The 27,116-nt window shown below is 37.4% G+C and overlaps 1 protein-coding gene across 2 annotated transcripts; it reads right to left on the reverse strand.

The window, feature by feature from the left end:
• Positions 1 to 9,568: 9,568 nt before the first annotated feature.
• Positions 9,569 to 21,916, reverse strand: LOX (lysyl oxidase). Of its 2 annotated transcripts, XM_072597150.1 has the most exons (7): positions 20,884 to 21,916; positions 20,393 to 20,501; positions 18,026 to 18,163; positions 15,304 to 15,460; positions 12,970 to 13,065; positions 12,547 to 12,662; positions 9,569 to 10,090 (listed from the first exon to the last, which is right to left on the reverse strand). In XM_072597150.1, exons 1-7 carry the CDS (start codon positions 21,599 to 21,601, stop codon positions 10,084 to 10,086), a joined length of 1,341 nt encoding a protein of 446 aa, XP_072453251.1. In that variant the 5' UTR covers positions 21,602 to 21,916; the 3' UTR covers positions 9,569 to 10,083. The 2 variants fall into 2 exon arrangements, with proteins under 2 accessions (XP_072453251.1, XP_072453252.1); XM_072597151.1 differs by lacking the exon at positions 9,569 to 10,090 and having other exon boundaries at positions 12,543 to 12,662.
• Positions 21,917 to 27,116: the final 5,200 nt, after the last annotated feature.

Raw genomic sequence — 27,116 nt, forward strand, 5'->3', positions numbered from 1 at the left:
TGGAATCGAAAAGGTTGAAAACACCCCAAACCCAGGAACTGATACTCACTGACCCTGTGCTCACTCCGCACCCCACCTCCCAACCTATGGGCAGTGAGACTTCACTAGCAGATTCAGTGATGACACAGGTCTACATCAAAACCCATCCTTATATCCCATCTCCCCTTTCTAACAGCACCAGCAGTTCAGAACGTCCTTTCCTTGACACTGGCAGTTCAGAGCTTTGCAGCATCAGTGCTTCCAGGTTGCAGCCCCCAGCAGAATTTTGTTCCTGAAGGCCAAATTGGCTTTTGAGGCCTGAGGAAATTTCCATAATCTGGAGCCAGGGTCTCTGTGGTACTGGAAGGGAGTTCTTGGATCAGGGTGAGGAAAAGTCTTTTTTAGCCCCTAAGGAACAAAAGGGGAGCAGCTCCACAGAAGTTTCTAAAATCCCCTGATATGGTTCTCAGGGAGGGAGAGTTTTTGATGAATTAACCAGGGAATGAGGTATTGAGAGAGTCATGGTATTCCTTTTGATCCCCAGGACAAGTTGCATGCAAGGTTTATTGACCTCTTGGCCAGTTTACTACAGATGGCTTTGATATATGATGAAGAGATGTTGACTGTGCCAGAAGTATCATCATCATTGCTGTGGCCTTGATGTTCCCAGATGTTACTGGTGCATGTTATTCACTGTCGTATCAGTATAAGGCATTATTTGTATTATGTCCCTAATATTCCTGAGGATGCTTCAGATCATTAGTTCATCATCACCAGCTAGCATTAAGAGACTTACTATAAACTCTAAAGATGTGGTAGCACCCACTACACAAGCCAGGTTGTTGAGATATAAGGTTTGGTCCTTCCACATGGGGGAGGAAAAACTTTGGCTTTCTGGATTGTGTCCTTATCTATACTTCTTTCTTTTCTTTTTTCTTTGTAGTAATTCTTCAGGGAAAATAAGATTGCATTTCTTTTTCTTTTCCCCTTAGTACTGCCAATTGTCAGTAAACACCCTGAAAGCCTTTAAATGGTGAAAAGTCCCTCAGGAAAACTTTAGGACATCACCACCATGGGAGATGATATGTGATAGAACCAGGGCTCAGTTGCTAACAAACAAAAATACCAAACATAACACAAGGAACAATAAAAAAAAAAAATTAAAATAGGAAATGATCCCTTTTGTTAGGAAAGAGGAATATTCAAATAATTTATGCCTTATTTTATAGAGAAATAATATGATGTTACAGGTCTTTAAGCAATGGCTAAGTGACCACTTGTCAGAGATGTTGTACACAGGATATGTGTTCATGCATGTGTTGGAGCAAATGGTTTCTGGGGTTCCTTCTAACTGAGATTCTGTGATTCTGGTATCTTTACTCTAAAATCTGATGAAAATTCAAATATTGTAGAGATATGTTTGGTTCCATACTGTGCTCTCTGGCCAGTGGAACTTCTGCTTTCTTAGAAAATGGCCTAGATTGAACCTGTCATGATGGAACATGTCTGTAATGCCAGCTACAGTAAGAATGATGCTGCATTGGGTTCTATAGATCGTGTCCTCACTAATTTCAGTGCCCCCCATGAGCAGAGGGATGACTAGGGTGCCTAAGAAGGAGTGAACTTGTGTGGGTCAGAAATGGATTAGGCCAAAGCTCCTCTAACATAAGTAACCTGGATCTGCCCGTGTCAAAAGTCCTTGGACTTCCAGCCTGGGGCTGATGGGGTGACCCAGTATTTAAAACGTAAAGATAGTTTAGGAGAAAGGAACAAATGAGGGCCCAGTCAGGTAAAATAAGAGTTACTTCCAAATATTCATCTGTATACCAATTAAACATTTTTATCATTTAAAAGTCACCTGAGGAGAAATGCAAATCAAACAACTCTGAGGTACCACATCACACCTATCAGATTGGCTAACATGACAAAACAGGTAAATGATAATGTTGGAGATGTGGGAAAATTGGAACATTAATTCATTGTTGGTGGAGTTGTGGACCAATACAACCATTCTAGAGAGCAATTTGAAACTATACCCAAAGGGCCATAAAAATGCATACCCTTTGATCCAGCAATAGCACTTCTAGGGCTGTATCCCAAACATCATAAAAATGAGGAAAGGACACACATGCACAACAATATTTATAGCAGCTCTTTTTGTGGTGGCCAAGAGCTGGAAATTGAAGAGATGCCCATCAATTGGGGAATGGCTGAATAAAATGTGGTATATGAATGTAATGGAATACTATTGTGCTATAAGAAATGATGAACAGAAAGACTTTAGAGAGGCCTGGAAGGATTTATATGATCTGATGCTGAGTGAAAGGAGCAGAACCTGGAGAACTTTGTACACAGCAACAACCACAGTGTGCCAGGAATTTTTCTGGTAGACTTAGTCCTTCACGGCAACACAAGGAACTAAAAAATTTCCAATGGACTCGAGGCAAAATGCCATCCACATCCAGAGAAAGAACTATGGAATTAGATCACAGAATCAAGCAGACCATTTTCTCTTGTGTTATGTTTTGTTTGTTTTGTTTTATGGCTTCTCCCATTCATTTTAATTCTTCTATGCAACATGACTAATAGGAAAGTGTATTTAATAGGAACGTATGTATAAGATTGCATGCCATCTGGGGCGGAGCCAAGATGGCAGAGTAGAAAGACGCACATACACATAGCTCCAAACCCACAACACGTAGAACGGCTACAAGGAAGTAACTCACGGCGAAATCTGCACCCAGAGGCCACGGAATATTGGAGCGAGGGAGATTTCTGTTTCGGAGGGACCTGCAAACCTCTCGCGGGGGGTCCTTCGCGCTGCAGACTGGGCGCCAGGACTGGGAGCTGAGTGCAGCCCTGCCGCGGCCGCGGCACTGAGAGGAAAAGATCCGAGTGGGCTTCGGGGATGGGATCTCCAGCGGCCACGCAGGTCCCTCCACCCACAGAGGGACCTGCAAACCTCTCGAAAAAGGTCCGTTGCACTGCAGACGCAGAGCCCAGCCCGGACCTGCTGCGGCCGCAGCCGCGGCACCGAGAGAAACAGATCCGACCAGGCTTCAGGGACGGGATCACCAGCGGCCGCACAAGTACCTCCACCCACAGGTGACGGGGGTCGGTGAGAGAGTCTCTTTGGCGGGTCGAGAGGGGAGTGGGGTGCCCCCATGGTTCGGGCCCCCCCCCCGGGAGGTAGAAGCTGAGAGGCGGCTGCGGACCGGGGCTCCCCAAGCGGGCGGGAGCCTGAACCCATTGTGGAAGGTCTGTGCATAAACCCCCTGAGGGAACTGAGCCTGAGAGGCGGCCCTGTCCTGACCTGACCACCTGAACTTAATCTCACACTGAATAGCAGCCCTGCCCCCGCCAAAAGCCCTAAGGCTGGAAGCAACATTTGAATCTCAGTCCCCAAACTTTGGCTGGGAGGATCAGGAGGTGAAGTGGGTGTGAGGAGAATATTCAGAGGTCAAGTCACTGGCTGGGAAAATGCCCAGAAAAGGGAAAAGAAATAAGACAATAGAAGGTTACTTTCTTGGAGAACATACATTTCCTCCCTTCCTTTCTGATGAGGAAGAACAATGCTTACCATCAGGCAAAGACACAGAAATCAAAGCTTCTGTGTCCCAGCCCACCCAATGGGCTCAGGCCATGGAAGAGCTCAAAAAGAATTTTGAAAATCAAGTTAGAGAGGTGGAGGAAAAACTGGGAAGAGAAATGAGAGAGATGAAAGAAAAGCATGAAAAGCAGATCGGCTCCCTGCTAAAGGAGACCCAAAAAAATGTTGAAGAAATTAACACCTTGAAAACTAGCCTAACTCAATTGGCAAAAGAGGTTCAAAAAGCCAATGAGGAGAAGAATGCTTTCAAAAGCAGAATTAGCCAAATGGAAAAGGAAATTCAAAAGCTCACTGAAGAAAATAGTTCTTTCAAAATTAAAATGGCACAGATGGAGGCTAATGACTTTCTGAGAAAGCAAGATATCACAGAACAAAGAGAGAAGAATGGAAAAATGGAAGATAATGTGAAATATCTCATTGGAAAAACAACAGACCTAGAAAATAGATCCAGGAGAGACAATTTAAAAATTATGGGACTACCTGAAAGCCATGATCAAAAGAAGAGCCTAGACATCATCTTTCATGAAATTATCAAGGAAAACTGCCTTGAGATTCTAGAACCAGAGGGCAAAATAAATATTCAAGGAATCCACAGAACACCGCCTGAAAGAGATCCAAAAAGAGAAACTCCTAGGAACATTGTGGCCAAATTCCAGAGTTCCCAGGTCAAGGAGAAAATATTGCAAGCAGCTAGAAAGAAACAATTCAAGTATTGTGGAAGTACAATCAGGATAACACAAAATCTAGCAGCCTCTACATTAAGGAATCGAAGGGCATGGAATAGGATATTCCAGAAGTCAAAGGAACTAGGACTAAAACCAATAATCACCTACCCAGCAAAACTGAGTATAATACTTCAGGGGAAAAATTGGTCTTTCAATGAAATAGAGGATTTTCAAATTTTCTTGATGAAAAGACCAGAGGTGAAAAGAAAATTTGACTTTCAAACACAAGAATGAAGAGAACCATGAAAAGGTGAACAGCAAAGAGAAGTCATAAGGGACTTACTAAAGCTGAACTGTTTACATTCCTACATGGAAAGACAATATTTGTAACTCTTGAAACATTTCAGTATCTGGGTACTGGGTGGGATTACACACACACACATGCACACACGCACACATACATAGACACAGAGTGCACAGAGTGAATTGAAGAGGAGGGGATCATATCTTAAAAAAAAATGAGATCAAGCAGTGAGAGAGAAATATATGGGGAGGAGAAAGGGAGAAATTGAATGGGGCAAATTATCTCTCATAAAAGAGGCAAGCAAAAGACTCATTAGTGGAGGGATAAAGAGAGGAGGTGAGAGAAAAACATGAAGTCTACTCTCATCACATTCCACTAAAGGAAAAAATAAAATGCACACTCATTTTGGTAGGAAAACCTATCTCACAATACAGGAAAGTGGGGGATAAGGGGACAAGCAGCGTGGGGGAGATGATAGAAGGGAGGGCATGGGGAGGAGAGTGCAATTCGAGGTCGACACTCATGGGGAGGGATAGGATTAAAAGAGAATAGAAGTAATGGGGGACAGGATAGGATGGAGGGAAATATAGTTAGTCCTGTACAACACAACTATTATGGAAGTCATTTGCAAAACTACACAGATTTGGCCTATATTGAATTGCTTGCTTTCCAAAGGGAAGGGGTGGAGAGGGAGGGAGGTAAAGAAGGTGGAACTCAAAGTGTTAGGATCAACTGTCGAGTAATGTTCTTGCCACTAGGAAATAAGAAGTACAGGTAAAGGGGTACAGAAATCTATCTGGCCCTACAGGACAAAAGAGAAGACGGAGACAAGGGCAGAGAGGGATGATAGAAGAGAGAGCAGATTGGTCATAGGGGCAATTAGAATGCTTGGTGTTTGGGGGGTGAGGGGATAAAAGGGGAGAAAATTTGTAACCCAAAATTTTATGAAAATGAATGTTAAAAGTTAAATAAAAAAAAATTTAAATAAAAAATAAATAAATAAATAAATAAAAAGATTGCATGCCATCTCAGGGAGGGAGTGAGGAGGGAGGGGGGAAAGGAGGGAGAGGGAGGGGGAAAAATCTAAGATACATGGAAATGATTGTAGAAAACTGAAAACAAATAAAATAATTTTTAAAAAAAAGAAATGATGAGAAGGCAGACTTCAGAAAAACCTGGAAAGACTTATATGAACTGATGCTGAGTGAAGTGAGCAGAACCAGGAGAACATTGTACATAGTAACAGCCACATTGTGCAATAACTGACTTTGATAAATTTAGCTGTTCTCAGCAATGCAACCACCTAAAACAACTCCAAAAGACTCGTAATGTAAAATGCCATCCACATCCAGAGAAAAAAATATGGAGTCTGAATGCATATTGAAGCATACTATTTGCTCTTTTTTTGTTTTTTCTTTCTCTTAGTTCCTCCCATTTGTTCTAATTCTTCTACACAACATGACTAATGTGAAAATGTATTTAATATGAATGTATATGTAGACCCTATATCAGATTGCAAGCTGTCTTGGGGATGAAGGATTAGAAGGGAAGTGGAGAAATTTAAAACTTAGGGAAGTGAATATTGAAAACTAAAAATAAATCATTTATATCAAAAAAAAAAAAGTCACCCAGGGAAACAGCTTAATCCAATTTTGAAATTCAGATTCTCCATTCATAAGCAAAACATTTGAACAACCCAAACACTTGAAATTGTTTATTCAAGTCATTTTGTATAAACTTTGCAATCATAATACAGACATACAAGAAAAGAATAGGAAAGTGCATTAAGGAATATGCTGCATCAGAATATTTTAAATAAAAGCCTTCAAATAAAGTTATAAAGATTTTAAAGACTTCCTAAAGAAAGAGGGAAATACTAAAAACTTATAACATTGTCAAGGGACTTTACACTGAGTGTTGTAGTCAAACATTAGATGCTTATTTCCCATTAACATGGAATCATACGGTTTACATTCAAGTTCAAATAATTCAGCACCATTTAAAACCTGAAGCATTATTTATGGTCATCACTTAATCACAAGTTGTAGCATAGAACAAGTCAGATCAGTTTTGGAGGCTTGTGAACGAAACTTACTTTTTTCATTGGATAGATACAATTCTTCATATAAAAAAAGGAAAAAGTTTGACAGAAAGGAATTGAAGGTAAATTATGTGCCAGCTGACATACACAGTAAATTTTGGTACAAAATAAAAATGCATCTACTTTTTACTCCATATATATTTGGTTTTGTCAGAGTCTTATTTTATAGTTGTCAGCATTATGAAAGGAATTATACCCTTTAAAGATTAGGGACATATATTAATCTCTTAGCTTCACACAGTTGTTTTCAATAGGTTGCATTTCTTCTAAAATCTAAAATTTGAAGAACATTATAGAATACTCTCAGATAGGTTTCCAAGGGAAAAATTTTAATGTATTTGAGACCATAGTTCTTTTAGTTTCAGTTTTGGAAAACAATGCTTAGTAAAAATGATCATATGATTTATATTTTAATAAAATTCCTGCATCAAAATACAGACTTTTCTAAAAATATGCAAATCTTATCTTTAATGCATTAGCTTAAAATAAAACATGTGATGATAATATTAGGAGAATCTGGATCTTATTCACCAGTAAAGAAATTTTTAGTTCGCAGTTGTAAGATACAGGAATTATCAGACCATCTGAAAGAACATATGATATGTAAAACTAGCTGATTTGTAAAAATGGTAAGTTTAAAAGCCTGTTTTTCCCCCATGACCCTTTATAGGTGAAGCCAGACTTTTCACAGTTCCTATATTTTTGTGTCAACTCTACTTTCTATTCATCTTCCAATTCATTTAGAGCTTTATTGATTAATATCTGTTATTAGTGATCTATGTTTTTACTATTTAAAGTTTGGCAATCACTCCTTGGAATTATTTCTTCAGGGTTCAAAAATGAAATTTTAGGGGAGAGACATGATATAGAATAAAGAATAATTTGGGACTCCTTTAAATGGTATAAATGAAGTTCTGTTTAAAATCAAAGTATTCAGTGTTAAATTCAAAATGCAGCCATTTCTGATGTGTTGGAAACATACTTATAAATATTAGTAGCACATGCTTACAGGACTTTTAAATGATCTTCATAACACAAACTTTATGAAAATAATTTCTGATCTGGAAAATGAGGCTTTTGGAAAAATTGCCCTATAAAGTCCCTTTCAGCTCTTTGATCCTCTGAAAGGCAGTAATGGACAAAAATAGTAGGGATATATTAACTTGGTCATTTCAGCCTGTATCATTGCTACGTGTTGTGGTATATTTTTCACATGAAGCAAATGTAGCAGGACATGAGGACATAGTCAATGGCACATTTATGTTTTTTATATATCCAAAAACCAATCAAGGTTTTTAAAAGACAAGTGTGTGAAGAAGCAGAGCCATTTGGAAAAAAGGCCTAGCTTTGGATTTATATTCAAATCTTGACTTTGGGCAAATCACTCAACCTCTTTGGGTTCCAATTTCTTTATCTGTAAAATTATATTTTAGTTACGGTTTTTATGTATGAAAATAGATCTATGATCTCACTGAATTTTCTAGACTCTCACAGACTCCTTTCAGCTCCAGATCAGATGCTTTTAATGAAAAGATACGTATCTTTAAATGCCAGTCTGGCTCAGTAATAATACTGACAGTAGTTCAAAAATAAGTGTTTTAAGGTCATCTCTACTAGAAAAAATCATAATTAAAGAATTCTATAGCCCAGATACAGATGCTTCAAAAGCTTTGTGACTATTTCAGTGTCACAGTATACTACTAAATAATGGTAAATATTGCATTTGGAGGTCATGATACATACTGTAAACTGTGTATTTACCTATTTATAGGGCCATGTACACGTCAAGTGCTTAGTAATAATTGATGATTGTACCTTATTGTTTTATAAATCAGATAGAAATTCACTTTTCTATGTGACATTTTGTGGAAATCTTTAAAAGCATATCATAATTTAGATTTTTTTGTTATTGTTTAATTTATTACAATTTCTGCTTAAGCACCACTAACTTTAAAATAGTTTTATTTCAAGTGTAGACAACTCATATTGCATCTTCTGCTTTTCAAGAAAAACAGAAGCTATCCAAATTCTGTTGTGGCAAATTATTTCACAGTTTAAAAGTAATATCACAGCTGTCTTATTATACAGTACAGCTTGTCACTTTACAGAAAATATTCTTTTTCCTTTGTCCCCTTTCTTATATTAATAATTAAAGCCATATACTAATTTAGGCTAAACTTTTCAGAAAAAAATACTAATCAGCCTTACTGACCTAATCTGATGATCCCTTATTGCATAGACATAGTAAGTCATATATCCTGTATAATATTTAAAATATTTTAATTATAGTTTTATACTCCACTGAATCTGTGATCTTATTGATATGAATAATGTCTTCAACAATAAAATATGCTAATGATTCTCATGTAAAAAATATCAAGTATGAAAGGTAAAAAAATATATCGGGAACAACAAAGGTGTTTTCCATTCATTTAAAAAAGATGTTCGATATGCAGTAACACTTGCGCTACCTATTTTTTTGTTGTGACCTGAAGAGATGGAAAGTGTTGGTAATACTTTATTTAAACCTTTATTAGTTTGAGAATTACCCATGTTACAAGAATTGTATCTTCCTTGGATGATAGCCTATTTATACTGTCCCCTGACTTGTCATTTTAAGAATGTAATTTTGACTATCTCTAGCCATAGACAAAGTCAAAGAGTTGGACAAGGTGTCATAAAAAATGTTAGACTTGGATTGTGTGGTTCAATTCCTAATTCATTTGAAAACTAAACCTGATTTAGGTCAGAATTGAGCTATGTATTTGGAAGAAAGAAAAGGGTTTATCTACTAATGTTAAAATTGTAAACATAAATTTTATATAGGAATGTAACTATCTTAATACATACACTGACATTTCTCTGCTATATATTAATATTTCTTGAAATCAATAATGTGTATTCTTTCCTCAGCACCAATATTTCCATATTTATTTGTAGGAGTAATGATAGGATTAACATTTTCAAATTAGTTTTTGCTGGTATTTACAAATTGGCTATTATTATATTTTGTTGTAATTTAGCACTTTAAGAATTTTTGAGCACAAAACAGTTTCTGCTTGTTCACTACTAGTTCAATGAAACAAATATTTTGCTGGCTTTCACTCCCAGTTCCCAGTGCATTGCAAGGCAAATTTCTTTGAAATAGCAAATGATCTTAATTGTGGAATTTGAAACACTTTGCATAATTCACCACAACACCAACAGAAATGAAAATATTCCCAATCTCAAAATCCAGTTATGTTTTGTTATTAAGCAGTCCAAATGATAAATCCTTTTGTGTTCTTTGTGCTCTTTCCCAAACATTTACATCCTACTGAAGTTAAACTAGGTTGCTTTTCTTTTCTTTCTTTTTTTTTTTCAGTTCAACACATCAGGCACTGGTTCATCCATTTTTTTTTTATTTTACGGTTTTTTTTGTCTCTTAGTACCTAAATAAGAAAAGAGAGAATGAGAAAAGAAAAACTGGTTTAGGTGGTACATTCTTCAGAAATTCAGCAATCATTAAAATGTACCTATTCTGCCCTTTCTGATTTTAGGCACAAGATATGGAAGCAATTTCCTTTTCTCAAATAACAAAAACTGTATACTTAAAGTGCTTAGTAAATGATCACTAATGAATGATTGAGGAAAGTGATTATATGTCTGATGAGTACATTTCAACTTCTATATATTAAAACCTATGAAAATGAATAAAATTGTATAAGTAGAAAAAGAGAGAGTCAAGTGCCTCAGTGGATAGAGTACTGGATTTGAAGTCAGGAAAATTCCTCTTCCTGTGTTTAAATCCAGCCTCAAATGCTTACTTGCTGTGTGACCCTATGCAAGTCACTTAACCCTGTTTGCCCCAGTTTCCTCATGTGTAAAATGAGCTGGAGAAGGAAATGGCAAACCACCCTCGTATCTTTGCCAAGAAAATCCCATAAGGGGTCAGGATGAGTTGCACATGACTGAAAAACAACTAAACAACTAAAAAGGAAAACTGGAGATCTTAATTAGACAATTTCACACTGTAAGATGTGAATAATCCCCATTGTACCAATAATTATGACTACCCTCTGTAAAAGACTGCAAAATATTATAATCACACTGGCAAATTAATTGCTACTATGAAAAGAATTTGAGTTGAAAGTCATGGTCATGGGTTGAATATGTGAAATGAGAATGTCATTGAATCTAAACTGTAAAATAAAAATTTTCTAATAATAAATCTTATCTGGGGACAAGAAATTAACATTGAATGGCAGAATTTTAGATCAAGAAGCTTTGTTGGGGTCCTCTTTTCCAATGACCTCATTTTATTGATGAGAGGAAGCCTGGTGTCATGGATGGAAAGCTGGACCTTCGAGTCAAGATGACCTCAATTCAAGGCCCTCCACTGGTACATATGGCTTTATGATCAAAGAGGTTTTCTCTATCGATGAATTCACAGTACAGACCAAAAAATAAATAATACTTTCCCCCTCCTTTAGTCCACATATATGATACTGGAGTTCTGAAAAATTACTTTAGATTAAAATATCATATTAGGGTTTTATTTCTTCTAAACACAGATTACCAACCAACATGGCCTAATGGCCCTACATACTAAGTAAATACTGAAAATATCTCCTTAAATGTTAATTTCATTTATCAGATTTTAGAAACTGTTCTCTCAAAAAAGTCACCCACAAAAGCTATATCCAAGGATAAGAATTTAATATAGAAGGGACCTTAGTGATTTTTCTAGTCTTGAAGAAATTGAGGTGCTAAAACATTGTGATTTGTCCCTTCAACTTCTGTACAAGTTGAATTTTGCCTAATTATTTACATGGAAAGTTCCACTGATGCATTATCACTAACTGTGTGATCCTCAAGCAAGTCACTTGCCCTCTGTTTCCCTCAGTTTCTTGATCTGTAAAATCAGATCAAGATTTTACCTTACCTTACAGGGCTGTTGTGAGAATCAAATGAGACAATAAATGTAAAGCACTTAGCATGGTGCCTGGCACATAGTAAACCCTATATAAATCTTAGCTAATAATAGGAAGAGGAGGAAGAGTGGGTATCTTTACAAAAAAGCAAATCAAATGTGCAGGGTATACTGTCACCAACACTTACAGAAATTAAATTCAGCTATTTCATTTAACCACATTTCTAATTTTCATTAAAGAAAACCTCAAGTTAATACTATTTTTTTCTGTGTATCAACCAATAGAGTTGGCAGAACATACCTGAAATTCTCCTTTTCAGAGCTATCCCAATTTCTGTGAAATGGTTCACCAAACCAAGTTAGTAATAGCAGAAAATCTACAGACAGGAGTCTTTGTTACCTAGGATTCTCTCAGCTAGAAATTCTTATTACCTAGCATTTAGACATTTTGCCAGTATATATGACATGGAGGCACTGCCAGGTCATGGAGCATCTTCTTGATAATAATTCAATTATTATCAATAATTATATTGATATAATTATTATAATTGATATATTATATATTATTTAATAATTCAATTATTAAGTGTATTATATTTACATTATTTGGAAGATATGTCAAATGTGAGGTCCTTGTATTTGACAAGAACACCTCATTCCATAACCATACCTGATAACAGTTGCTATATTTTATAACACCTGTGGTCATAGCATTCAATTATGTAAAAATTTGGTTCTAAGCAGAGAAATAAGAATTCTTTGCACACTCACCATTTTGTACAGTCACCCTTATGATCAATACCAAAAGGATGGGCCTTAATTATGTAATAATCCTGATCTTGTAACATTTTCTATACTCACAGTTTAAGTTTAGGAGGAGGGAGATACACTCATAGTGATTTAAACTATTAGTAAATGTCATGATAGACAGAAAATAATTGTATTTGTGAAAAAAATAAAAGACAAGAAACTTACGGTGAAATTGTACAACCAGAGGCATACGCCTGGTGTCCTGTGTATCGAATGTCACAGCGCACAACATTGTTTGAGTAATCAGACTCAGGCACCAAATAACTGGGATTTACACTGACCTAATAGAAGCAAATAATACTTATTATTTATTAGACATCATTATTATACACTAGCCAACTGTTCTTTATTTTCATATAGGCTAGAATAAGAGGAAATTGTCTTAAATTAAAGCTTGAACATCTTAAATTAGATGGGTTTGTTAAACTTTGAATGAATTACAAAGAAAGATTATATCCATCTGGGTTGGTTTAGAAGTGGTCTTAAATGACTCCTCTAAGTTATGTCAAGTCCTATGATGATTTCATATCTGACTCTGTAGATGTTCACAGAGACTTGCAATCTAAATACATTTTCAGATTTCACTACCTTCAGAATGTAGTTTCCAGGCTTTACATCTGTAATATCAATCCATTGACAATCTATATCTGCATTATAGGTATCATAGCACCCAGGGCTCAGTCCCTAAAAAAAATGAGAATAAAATATTATTAGAGTAATCTAAGGAAAATAGTCATATGACACATAATATTATAATAATAGAATTCTGATACTAAACCTTAGTAACTAAAACTCTGACACCAAACTAAGATTAGTTTATTGTTCCAGTGTGGGGAAAAATGAAAGTCCACACAATTTAGACCTCCTACATTTCTTGTTGTTGTGTCCATCCTTTGTTGCGGAAGAAGACCATGCCATCAGAGAAATGAATGTATGACTTGCACTTGACTTTGTTTTGAGTGAGGGAGGGCTGTGCAGGTCACCGGCCTCACTTCTCCTCCAAAGTCATCTGAATCCAGTGACTGGATATTCATCAGGATGACTGGAGATGGCCCAGGATGAAATAGGAGACGTTGGCCTAAAAAGGCCACTCACTTAGGGTAAGGTAAAGCCCATTCAGTGAATAGGCCTGTTTAAGAAGTAGTCAGGGCATGGCCCCTTTAATGAAACAAAGAAAAATAGCTATAACAAGCTTGGAGGGAAACAGCAACAATTACTATCAATAGTTACTCTTAAGTCAGGAGGGTCCAGAAAACAGTCTAACTTAAAAAGACTCTGGTAACAAACATTATCTCATCTGGGTTCTCAAAGAGTTTCCCTGAGTCAACTAAGAAAGTTACAATGTAAAACAATAAAAGCCAATGCACTCAAAAGGTTTTTAAATGCAACTAATCACTAAAGTAAGTGTTTGATGGAAAAACCCCGCTCTACTGGGTGGAATGTTCATGAAGGGAATGACAATAGACCATGGCGAGAACATTATCATGGGATGACACAGTGTGACCCTCTGCAGCAGAGAATGTAGGGATTCTATAAATATACAGTAAGGCACAGCTGCAAGCAGGACTTCAGATTTGTGGCCAGCTTGTATGGGCACAAGAAATGCAGCAGCTCCCTTTGAGTAATAGGACTCTACAGTGCATGGGACAAAGAGAGAGAAACATAAATATCCCCAGGCTCTACAGAAGACATAATTAGATGTCACCTGAGCAATAGTTTGGAATTCAGTACAATGTAGAATGAATTCCAGGTCACCTTTTATTCACCTGCACACAGAAATAATATTGGCAAAAACCTTTCAATAACAAAGATATAGTAGCACATATGCACCTACTTACAGGTATACAGCTTCTTCTGGGAAACAAATGTTGATATAACAATACATGACTTTAATATATATTCTCTCTTTATTTGCTGTGATGTTGTGAGTTCAGAAAAAGATATAACACAAATTTGCATCCCTAAGAAGTTTCCTACTCTAGCACAGAGATTTACTTTGCAAGATTCCAGCTGCTGATCAGCTTTGGACTGGATTATGTTGATTTACTTTTTTTCCTGCCAAAATTCAGCCTGGAGTAAAATTATATTGTCCACTTACAAATTGGGGCTCCTTATGGAAACACTGACACAGCTTTAACTGTGGAAGCACACATTTTCCAACTATAAAGCATATGCAAACTGCTTAATTCAGCACTATTTTTTAAAAAAAAATCAGTCCCAGATCTCTGCATCTGACATCAATTATCTTTGAATTTTAAAATGTATGCATGGGAGAATAACTATACCCTTCTCTTCTTAGATGTATCATTGAAAAGACAGACTTTTTAGAAAGAACCTTATAAGGAGCTTGCTTTCCCTTTTCCCCTCCATTTTCAACCATCATCATATTCTTGTAATAATGTATTAGCAAAGTGTAGGGGATAGGTGGTTTTAAATAAATGTGCAAAGTTTGGATGACATATAAATCACTTAGCAAGTTGGCTAACCAATATAGAAAAATGTCCCCGCACCAAGCCATGGTATCTATCTATTCAAGAAACTGTCCTAATCATGATATGTGAAGTAGCTCCCACAAAGGATAAAGATTATATGTACAAACACACACACACACACACACACACACGAAATGGAAGTGATTGAACTTGCCCCCTCTCTTTCTCAGTCTCTCTCCATGGTAATAATGGAAATGAATGGACTTGCTTTTTACTACATATTTATACTAAATATCATACATGTCTATATTACATATATATATCTATATTAAAAGTAAGTCCATTCATTTCCATTTACCATGTATTTTTTACTTTGAAAAGATGACTTATGAAGTAACTCAAAGAGGAAAAGTTGCAAGAATAAAAATAGTTTATGTCATTTCTTTCTGAGACCTGTAAGCTTGGGATATAGAAGTAAATGTCAACTTACTTGCGTGTGTGCTGTACAGGCATATCGTCTATAGTATCCATAATCACATGAAGTATCCTCAAGGCAAAAACTTGCTTTATGGCCTTCAGCCACTCTGCTCTGGGTGTTGGCATCAAGTAAGTCATAATGGCTGAATTCATCCATACTGTGATAATGTCTAGCAGTCCATTCAACAAAGGCATATTAGTTCATTAAAAACTGGATTATACATAAAATAATTTATTCATAGCAAATTAATGTCATAAAATGTCTATCATCTATAAGGCCTCATTCATTGGACCAAAATCTCTTTTCACATTAAAATTGTGATTATATGTTTTTAAAGTATAAAAAATATACTAGATTTATTCCTTCTTTCATGCATAAAGACAACCATTTGGGGAAATGAATGCTAATGTTTTTATTTCCAAAAAGAGGCTTATTATGATTTTGCTTAATGTTGTTTTTGTATTACATTAAACTTCTTGATAACAAACAAGTTCTGAAGTATTCACTTTTAAGTGGAGGTAGCTGATACTTGACCTTTGGAATGAGTTCATAAATTTAGATCCTAAAGAGAGGTCATCTAATCCAACTTCCTCCTTTTCAGGTAAGAAAACAGGCCTAGAAAAAATGAAGTGACTTTTCCAAAGTCATACAGGTGTTAAGCAGCACTGTGGTATTTTGAAACCAGGTCTTCTGACTCCAAACCGAGTACTTCTTCCATTATACTGTCTGCTTATTGCTGTCTTTTCTTTCAAAGAGCAGTGACTAATATTTCCGTCGGACAAGAATGTTGATGACAGTTTTAAGTTTTGTTTTTAAACATGGCACTACTGTAGCCGAACTTACTAGTATCTGATTATCTACAACAGAGGTTTTACTTCCTGAACTGACAGAAAAAAGGATGATATCAAGCTATCAACAGGCTAAGGGGGATCACTTGCAAGTGATCTATAAAGTGGAAATAAAATTTTTATATCACCCTTTTGGCCAGTATTTAAATGAAGGGTGAAAAAAGGAATTTACTGAATGTTTTTCTTATTTCCATCATCACCATAAAAGTAAATATTTTCTCACATTACAGAAAGAGAAATCTGGTTGACTGATGAATTAAAGGAACAGTCATTTAAAAAGATAATCAAGTTCAAATAGGGATAGCTGGAAGGGAGAACAGAGAAAACATGCTCAGAAAAATTAAAATGAGGAATAAATGATTATTTACAATGGCATCCAAAAAAAGACTGGGTATCCAAGTGTCCCATAAAGTAAGAATAATCTGGAACACTTGTTAAATGACTAGGTAACCTCAAGAAACTGTAAGGTAATCTTCCCTTTAGGCTCAATACTTGCCTGCAAATACATAACAGAGAAAATTTGGGAGGCAGAAGATATGGCAGAATCTTCAAGTTTAAAATTGGAATTTGAGTTGGCAGTGCAGCAGACTATTGTTTTCTGCTTTCTTGGAAATAATTTTTATGAAATTAAGATGACTAAAAATGTTTACAAGATATGTATACATTTTTTGGTGCAGACTTGTGATTTCATTGGTATTTTCAATGTGAAATTCACCATGCTGGTCTCAGCAACTGTTCTGCAACTTAGTCTGAGAAAATTACCTGGGACTGTCTTGTATCAAATGACTTGCACATGGTTAGTCAAATAAGGATAAGGATATATGCATATGCTTATGTGTATACATGCATACACACATACATATAAAGATTAAATATGTGCAGATATGTATATCTATTATCTGAGGAAGGATAAGTCCTTAAAAGACTAAAGTCTTCCTGAGTGCAAAGCCAGCTCTCTATCCACTACTCTATCTTGGCTATTTGAGTATTTTATTGAATACTTGTATGTTTTAAATCTTAATAAGGAGAAGAAAGGGAAAATGTTTTATCTTCCATCAGTATTAAAATACAGCATAACAGTTTTATGATAGGTGGCCAACGTTCATTTTACTGTAGTAGGGGAAGGAGGAAAAGAAGGAAGTGAATTTATTTTTGTGGAATACATTTGATATCTAACCATTTCATTAAAAAGGGAAACTCTATTGTAACTTCCCAAGTAATTAAGAAGCTTTTGAACAACATACTAAGCAACTGCTTTCTCTCTCACATATGGAGAGAACACAAAGAAGATTTTAAATTGCTGAAAAATACTGGGCAAAGATAATAGAATAGTCATTCCCAGGGAGCCTTAAAAATGTGATTGGCTAGTATCTATTTGGGATGATTTTGCTGCAGTCTTTTGAAAAGAGAACTAGACTAAGTAATTTTTGATAATCTCTTGTAGTTCTTTGGTTATCTAATTTTCATTGCCCTTTAAGGGATTTAATTATCTTTTATAATGCAATGTTTAAACTCCAAAGTTAGTTTTACAAGAATGTCATACTTACAGTTTCTACTCCAATAGAAATGTTCTTTCCTCTACAGGTGTCATTTTGGAAATAGAACTCCTTTCTAGTGGACAGGACTTCATATTTTCAATTCAAGACATACTAATGTCCAGTTTCAAGCATTATCAAGTGATTTAAAGACTGTGATATTTAGGCAAGGCATATTGTTTCATTTTTCTTTTTTTCCAAATGACTTGGGAAGAAGTAAATAATAACTCCAATAAGAAAGCATCATCCACCATTGTAATAGAAAGTGGAAGTATGTCCATTATAATAATTACTAAGTGAAAACTGAGAAACAAAGATTTAACAGTATTATACAATGATCATCACACTCACTGGTGACAGCTGTGCCACTCCCATGAGTATCTTGGTCGGCTTGGTAGAAAATCTGACGTCCCTTGATTTTTCACTCGTTGGGGAAATCTTAGCAGCACTCGGTTATCATAATCTCTGACATCTGACCTGTATGCTGAACTGCAGGTTTGGAAACAGATAGTCAAAACATAGTTATAATGACTTCCTGCTTACCCCTCTCCCTTCCCTTCTCATAGGGAAATAAATACATGACACTTAAAAGTCAGATGGATAAAAGGACAACCATTACCACAAAATTTTGTGTGTGATATGAGCAGTCAATTAAAAAAATCAGTGAATGAAGGAATTATACCAAATCACAGGTAAAAGAGGAATCTATTAATATTTGTCAGGAAACTTCCTCTGTCAAGGCAGACCTAGATGGTAACACCTCTATGATTTAGTAGATATGTCTTAGGAAATCATCCAAGGCAAACAGGTCACACATCTGCTAAGAGTCAAAAGTCAGGAATCGAATCCCATTCTTCCTGATACTGTCTATGACTAACCTATGCTGCTTCCCAGTATTGAATAAATAAATGCCTAATAAAGGATCGCATTTATGTAATGCTTTACTGTTTATGAAACAATTACCTCCAGAACTCTATGAAGTAGGTATGACAAGTATTCTAATTACTGAAGTTCAGATAAGTTAAGTTCTTGCCAGTGGTCACTACCAAAAGCCACATCTAGGACTCAAGTGCAGGTATTTAGATGCTGAGTCTATGTCATTAAAATAAAGTTCAAATTATACAGCAACTTAGCCAAGCAAATTCTATTTAAATCTATTTAGTCTGTGAGAGAGCAGTACTGTTACTACAATATTGTAAAAGACACTGCAGTACTGATGGAGGATCATCTCCTTTTTCTTCCCTTCCTTTGGTAGAAGCAAGAAATACTGGCAGAAAGGCCAAAATCAGCCAAAGCAAGAGAATAAACAAACATGGAAACAAGGGGCCCAGCATCCCCAAATCCTTATGACTACCATGAATGATAAATAGAAAGGCAGTGTGGAGCAGTGAACAGATAAATTTCCTCCAATCTGAAGGACTGGGCAAGTGGGGAACCTGTATGCTCAAAGCCACGTGTGACCTTCTAAGTCCTCAAGTGAGGACATTTGGCTGAATCTTTGTTCTGTGAAGTTTGGATTCAGTCAAAGGTTGCACTTGAGGATCAAGAGGGCCACATATGGCTTCAAGGCCACAGGTTCCCCACCCCTGGACTAAGGTTTAAATGCAACCTCTGACATATACTGGCTATGGGACATTGCATAAGTCACAATTTTTCAGTAGCTGTTGGTACTTTCTTACTTTGGTAGACAAGTTCCTCTCCAGGAACTCCTTCTATTTGTGTAATAAAATTCAGGTCCAGTAAAAATAAGAATTATGAGGTATATAAAACATGACTAAAGATTTGGTTTTTATGTACAAATGTATTCTATAACTTAATTTCTATCTTTTTTTCTGAAATACAAACAGAATGGTTGCACTATGCTGTTTAAAAAAAGCACATTTTTAAGCTTCTTAAGCCTTGCCCTACTTTATAGAGTTACAACTCCAAATACATTTTTGGGTTAGTGTTGGAGTATGTTACCATTCTCTGAAGTGCCAAGGAATTTCTTCTCAATGTTAACTTTTTTTTTTTTTTTTTGGTGGCACCTTCCAGAGCATCTTGGGCTCCCCCTATTGGCTGTTCAACATCAAACCCTATTCTCCAAGTTAAGGGTCCTTATTTTAAAGCTGTTGAAAAAGCAAAGTTTCAAGCTTGGCTGAAGTAAAACCAGAACATGTTCATTACAGCTACGACCAAAAGAGGAAAAAAACAACCATTGCCAAGTAAATGAGACCACAGTCGCAAACATACGTTTAAGTCTTCTAAGAGGTCATTAACATACTCTATAATTACTTTTTTTGGGGGGGGGGTAGTTTGGAGGGTCAAATTACAGATGGTTTATTCAATTTCACTAGGAATGGCTGCTTCCCATGGTAAGTGTGTGGGCTCTTTTATCAGGTCAAGTACAATTTCTTTTTCTTTAATCATGTCAACAAGACCCCATCGCTTTTGAAACTTGACCATAAGCCTGGGACTCCAAAGATTCGGGAGGACGTAAACAGTCTTAATCCAAGCCACACTCTTCTTCTGCATAACAGTTGGAAGGATCACGAGCTAGGGCCCACAAAAAAGCATTCTCTTTCATCTCATCATCCCCAGCTTGTCCTGTCTTCTTCACTTCCCATCTCCCACCTTTCCAGGACCCCCAGCTGCCACCGACAAGACTCCGGGAGGACAGAAGCAGCGCAGAGAAGAAGAGAGCCTGTATTTGGGTCAGGAGACTACCCCGGCCCCTACCTGGCAAGACAGTTTTCCTCCGCAGCACATCTCAAGTTGTACATGGACATCCTCTGCACGTACGTGGACGCCTGAATGTAGTAGGGATCTGGCACCAGGTCGGGGAGACCTACAAGTCGGCCAAAAATAATCAGAAATCCACCACCTTGAAAACCCAGTTACTAACCCCGGCTTCCTGTCTAGCCTTCCTACCCATTCTTTTCTCCAAAGCCTACCTCCCCAAACTGGGACCTTTCCACTAACACCCCTGCTTGTATTGAGACTAGGTAGAAGGAGGGATGGGGGCGGAAGAAAAGACAAGTAACGGAATTTTTGCAAGTGGTTATGTGACAGTCTTTTGTGAGGGTCAGAGAGACTTCTATGGACGGGTGCGGCGTTCTGGCTGAGTCGGGTCTTTGCTGTATGGACTGTTTTTGTGAGGGCGGGGGGCGGGGAGGGGAGAGATATCTCGAACTTTTTTGCACGTCAGCTTATTTGTGATTGTCACTTACCATACTGGAAATACCCAGTGCCGTAGCCAGGTCTGTACCTGCTTCCCGGACGTGGCCTCTCGTAAGTGTCATAGTAGTTGTAATAGGGATTGTCGTCTGAGTACTTGTAGGGGTTGTAGGGGTCATCGCCCACCATGCCATCCACTCGGCTGGGAGCTCTGAGGTTGCTTAGGGTGGGGCGGCTACCGGCTGGGCTCTGGTCGCGGTCCTGGGCAGCCGGGCTGGAACCAGGCGCTCGGCCCCCGGGGCTCCTGCTGGTGGGGGCAGTGGCCGCCGGGGAGGTGGACGCCGACGGTCCGCCCTGGTGCCGTTGCGCAGACCCGGGCTGATAACCAGCCTGGAACCAGTGCCGTGCAGCCGGTTGCCTCCTGGGGTTCGTGCGGTCGTGGACCAGAGCGCCCACAGACGGCAGCGGGCGAGAGCGCGGAGAAGTGCTGTTGTCTCTGAGCAGCAGTACTGGCGACTGGCGAAGCGAGGAAACTGAGGCACCAGCGGCGGAGCCAGCCGCCGGGTCCCTCCGGCGCGGAGGCTGGTACTCAGAGCCCAGGCTCAGGAGGCTGAACACCTGCCCGTTGTTCTCCCACTGAATCCTTTGCCTCCATCCAGCCGGGGGAGGAGGGTCTCGTCGGGGCTGCTGGCAGGCTACTTGCAAAATGCAGCCCAAGTGAACACACAGATGGAACCGAACAAGGACAACGGCGGGTGAAGGCAAATGCATCTCTTGCTCTCTCCTTTAATCTCCGCAGACACGAAAAGCGTTGCTTCAGGAAATAAAAATAGGGAGGAGAAAAAAAGTCACTTGTGAGGGAAGGAAAAACCGTCTATCGACGTATTTCAATAGCTACCTAAGGAGCGCCCAAGATAGAGTGTAGACTGTAAAAAACAAAACAGACAGCGCGGATGTGGCGTCTTCCCCGAGCCCCCCCTTTCCCAGTGTTTATAGAAGAAGGATGGGGAGAAGGGCAGGAGTTCTAGCGAGCGGGCAGCCTCTCATCGTCGTCGTCCTGCTTTTGCTGGTGTCTGGAGTGAAGGAAGGAGGAGGAGGGATGCGAGATTTTAAACTTTCTGGCACATTTGCAAAGTTACACAAGCGTTTTTTGGCAGGGCTGCTCCTATGCTATTTGTTCACGTAATGCGATTGGAAACGTGCAAGTCTGACAGTTCCTCACATCTGCCCCCTCCCTCCTAACCACCTCCCCCCAAGACACGTTGCACATAGAGAGGTTTCTTTAACGGGAAAGAACAAAAAAGAATACATATCCAGCTAGAGACACACGCGACCCACATCTTAATCTTGGGCGAACATGCAGGAATTTCAGTGGACTCAGACACACTCAAGCAGCCAGACCATGAGAGTGTGCCAAAGTATGCAGAGGGAAAAATGCTATTAGGTCATCAAACACAGGAAAGACTGGAAAGGGGGAGGTAGGAAGACTTAGACTCGACGGGAGTGGAGGGAACATGTTTTGGGGAAAATATTCTGGCTAAGAATTCCCTGCTCAGGAGGGGGAACAAAGCATATTTCCCAATATGCTCTCAGTTATGGGAAATCCTCTCATCCTGTAAACTCTGAGCTATCGAATTTTGTTTTTCTGTGTGTAGGTAACATGAGAAATTGGTTACAAATTCATATCCAGCAGTGAAATTTCTAAGTGAATTTTCACATGGGAGAAGGGCAGTTGACTCTGAAATCCATAACCAGAATAAATAAACCCATCTCCCTGTTTCAAAAACTAAACCCAAAGGTCTACTTTTATCGAAATGCGGAAAATCATCTTTCATCTTGACAGTGCTTCTTAGAAGAGGTTGTTAAATAGGAATTGTTCAGAATTCGGCTGTAAATTAACAACTGAACTGAAATTTCCTTTCCCTCCCACCTCCCTCTACATAGAGGAGGAGGGATTTGTTTTTATTTCTATGACCATTTATTAAATGTTCGATGCCATTAGTGTATCAATGATAAATAATAGGAGACATCAGGATTTCTGTCTGAAAAGTCTCCAAACCGCACAAGATTTTCCTGAGAACTAGGGAGTGTCTTTAGTGGGAAGATGAATGGGAAGAAGGGTCAATAATTCCGACTGGAATTTGTTGGCAAATGGAGTGTGCCTGCTCACATATGACTTTTATATTTTAGCAGTGCTGGAAACTTCAAAAGAAAATTGACACTAAAAGGTGAATACTTGTAAAGTATTGATTAAAATAAGATTTCAAAAATAACTCATTTTAATGGTGACTTTTTGTTTGTATATCACATATTCATTGCTGAATATATCCCAATTCTATCTTCTCCCTAGTGAAGTCATGGCTTATAACAAAGATTTTTGAAAGAAAGAAGAGGAAAATTTGTTTTATCTATTAATTTACTGACAAAACAGAGATATGGTTTCTCACTTCAAAGAAGGAAGGTTTGTGTTCTTATTTTTTCTGTGGCCAAGTTTGGTCATTGTCATTCCACATACTTTAGGGGTCTTTTTGGTCCTTGTACTTTCCACTTACACTGTAAAGACTGTGCTAGTTTGTTGAGGTTTTTTTCCCCTAAAAGGTAATGAAACCATCCTCCATACTTAACTGGTCTAAGGGACAAATGTTCAAACTATTACAAGGCTTCCTGGTCACTAGGTACAAAATCAGATTCTTGGACTTCATATATGCGTCTCATCCTGAAAGTGACCATGAAAAATGTGGAATCAAAGAAACTGTGCCCGGCTCTGTCAATTCTGTATCCTTACTGAGCATCCTTTCCATGCTAACACTCCTTTTGTTAACTGCCAAGTGGTCTACAAAGTCTCATTTTGTTCCAAACCTGAATCATGTAATTAGTCTGAATCAGGCCTGACCTAGATGAATTTTTATATCATCATTTATATTATTATCCTGGTTCTGCTTATTTCACTTTGTACCAGTTCATATAAGTCTTCTAATGTTTTTCTGAATTCTTCATATTTATTGTTTCTTCATAACATACTATTCTATTTTATTCATGTTATCACAATTTATTTCTAGTTCATTGATACCAAAAAACATGTATGGATATTTAAATGCTAAATTTAAACTTTAAATGCTAAACTTTAAATTGAACTTTAAATACTTAAAAGAGGAGTTTATATTCTATCCTACAGAGAGAATAATAACTGGAACTTTGAGGTGACATGGGCTGACATGCACTTTTGAAAAATCACTTTGGAAGATGTGTGGAGGATCAACTGGAAAAGGAAGAGATTTGAGGCAGAGAGGCCAATTAAGAGGCAGTTGCTAAATTCCAAGGGAGAAGTGATGAGAACCTCAATTAGGACAGTGACCATGTGAAAGAAGAGAAGGAATAGATGTTTAAAAAATGTTGGGAAGATAGAAACAAGTTGGCAACTGTTTGGATATGTAGGATGAGTGAAGGCATTTAGTCAAAGATGATACAAGAGCTTCCGAACCAGGATGAATAGAAGGAAGGTGGCGCTCTTGAGAGAAAGAGGGGAATTTGGAAGAGGGGTAGCTTTAAGGGGAAAAGATAATGTGGCAAGATGTGTAATGCAGATCACAACCCATTCATGCCTGTTCAGTCACTGTGCCTCACATTGTCCTACCCATAATGAAGAAGAGGTAAGAGTTCCTTAATGACTGATCACTGCTCCAGTGTGGAGCTCATCTTCCAAATGATGAGAAGGGCACATAGATCAAACTGTAAATTCTTTGTTATTCTTCATAGCATTCTCTAGTTCTAATTCATTTCATGGATACTCAACATGTTGGAATTCATAGATCTTTATCGATTTCACTATATGAAGAGTATCCCAAGAGTACCGAGATTATTTTGTTGTGTTCAAATAAACCTAAGAAAACTTACAAATTCAAATACCAGTTGCCCCCTTAAAAGTAGTAGCCTCAGTAGGCCATATACTGAAACAAATGATGCTTTGGAATACTTCTTTGGAAACTGGTTTCAGAGTCGGAGACATATTATTTAAAAAGAGATATTTGTGGCCATTGAAGATATTAATTAAAGAATTAAAGTTGTAAAAGTGACTCCTAAAGAGGAATAGCGTTTTGATTATAATAGGATCACTAGAATAAATATGTGATCTTTCAAGGCCTTTTTTAGCTTATTTCTATTCCCTCACTTTAAAAGGGACAACACTCATTTGACTTTGCACTTTCTCTTATATCTATTGAAATTGCATCCCTAATATGGTATACACGCCCCATATATACCTTATTCAGTAACTCATAGTGGTAAAAACAACCTCTACTTGAGTCCTTACCATATAGCCTGAATTAGATTTTCTCTAAAGGTCAGTAAAACTGTCCCTAAGCCTTGATTGGTACAGATAGCAGGTCTGAATCTATTGAAGCAATTTCTTGATCATCCTTGGCATAAAAAGTTCAGCCCATGAGGAGTCAGAGCCCCTAAGACTTGAGGGGTGTCCTACTGCCATGTGGGACAACTATGCATTTCCATAGGAAGAAGAGGAGGGTTGAACTAGCATTGCATCTTTACTGAGTATCCTACCTGTACTATTGTTAATTTTTTTCATTACATTTTGGTGGTCCATCCCACTCTTGAATGACTGGACCAAGCTGAATAAGCCTTGACACAGATCATTTGTCTGGTGACATTTTCAAATGACCCATGTTATTTTATTTTCTCTGCTTTTTTAGTCTGTGTATTCCTTTGTAGTGTCCTTTTCCTCTTTAAGCTACCTCAGTTTGGGTCATTTCTAAAAAGCGAAAAGTTTCTGCAAAGGGCAAAGCAACACAGATCAAGGAACTAAAGGAAAATATGTTATCCTGATATAAGGTACCAAGGAGTCAGGATAGAAGCAGAGTGATAGTCCAGTATTTACAGTTAACAGCACTGTTTTTCTTTTAGATATTAGAACAACAGTGAGATATAACCTCGTTAGGGCAATAAATGTGTTATTAAAATTATTTTTTACCTCCAATGTTTTATAAAGGGAGGTAGTTAATAAAAGTTGGTTGAATATGTAAAAATATAGTCAGTCAACCAACATTTATTAAGGACCTCCTAGGTATCAGTCACTGTGCTAAGCTCTGGGATACAAAAAGAAGTAGAAAACTATGCCTTTTCTACAGGAATTTTCTACAGGAATCTAATAGGATTATACTAAATACACAGTCAACAGCCCTTGATTTAGAGTTTAAAATCCTGATTATAGTCTTTATCTGCTACTAACTAGATCTATGACATTAGGCAGATCATTTATCTTTGTGAGTTTCAGTTTTTTCATCTGTAAAATGAAGAGGTTGGACTAGATGATGTTTTAACCCTTTTATTTTATGAAATGTGGAAATAATCCTACCTATATTGAATTTCTCTTTATTCCTCTTGAACATTATTAATATTTTAACAGGAATTGAGTTTATATTTGTTTTACTTTTATATTTTATTTTTACTTCCTCTTCCTGCCTCTAGGCTTTTATTTGTACCATATTCAGATTTTTTTAAATGACATTTTACAGTGATTGGCTATAATACTTTTTCTTATTAAAAAAAATTCATATCACATTATCAGACGAACAAGAAGCCACAATGTATCATGACTATATTAAGTCAGATGTCCTGATGAAATGGCGTTTTGCAGTTTGGGGGGTTGGGCTTTTTTTGATATTATCACTCACTCACTCTGACATCCCTTAAAGTTCTTAAACAATGTGTTGCCTTTACAGTGAAGAGAACAGAAAGTGTTTCCATTCACTAGACATTGTGCCTAGCCACACATTATGCTCTTTTGCTTGTTGAAAAAGCTATTTAGTAATCTTAAAGCTGAAGAAATCAGAGGTATTTTCCACATAATACATATATTTAAAAACATTTTTTATTTTATCAGATTAAACATTTCCCAATTGCATGTAAAAAGAATTTTTAACCATCATTTAAAAAAATTTTGAATTCCAAATTCTCTCCCTCCTTCGCCATTTCTGCCCCCTCTTTGGGAAGGCAAGCAATTTGATATTGAGTATACATATGAAGTCATGTAAAACATTTCCACGTTAGCCATGTTGCAAAAGAAACAGACAAAAATCCAAGAAAAATAGAGAAAGTAAAAAAAGTATGCGTCAATCTGTATTCAGAGTTCTCTCTTGGAGGTAGGTAGCATTTTTCATTTCATACCTGTTCTTCTGGTTGTGCTCCCTTCACTTTGCATCAACTCATGTAAGTCTTTCCAGGTTTTTCTGAAATCTCCCAGCTCATCCTTTCTTATAGCACAATAGTATTC

The sequence above is a fragment of the Notamacropus eugenii genome, chromosome 3 (genome assembly GCF_028372415.1).
Source record: "Notamacropus eugenii isolate mMacEug1 chromosome 3, mMacEug1.pri_v2, whole genome shotgun sequence".
NCBI lineage: Eukaryota > Metazoa > Chordata > Mammalia > Diprotodontia > Macropodidae > Notamacropus > Notamacropus eugenii.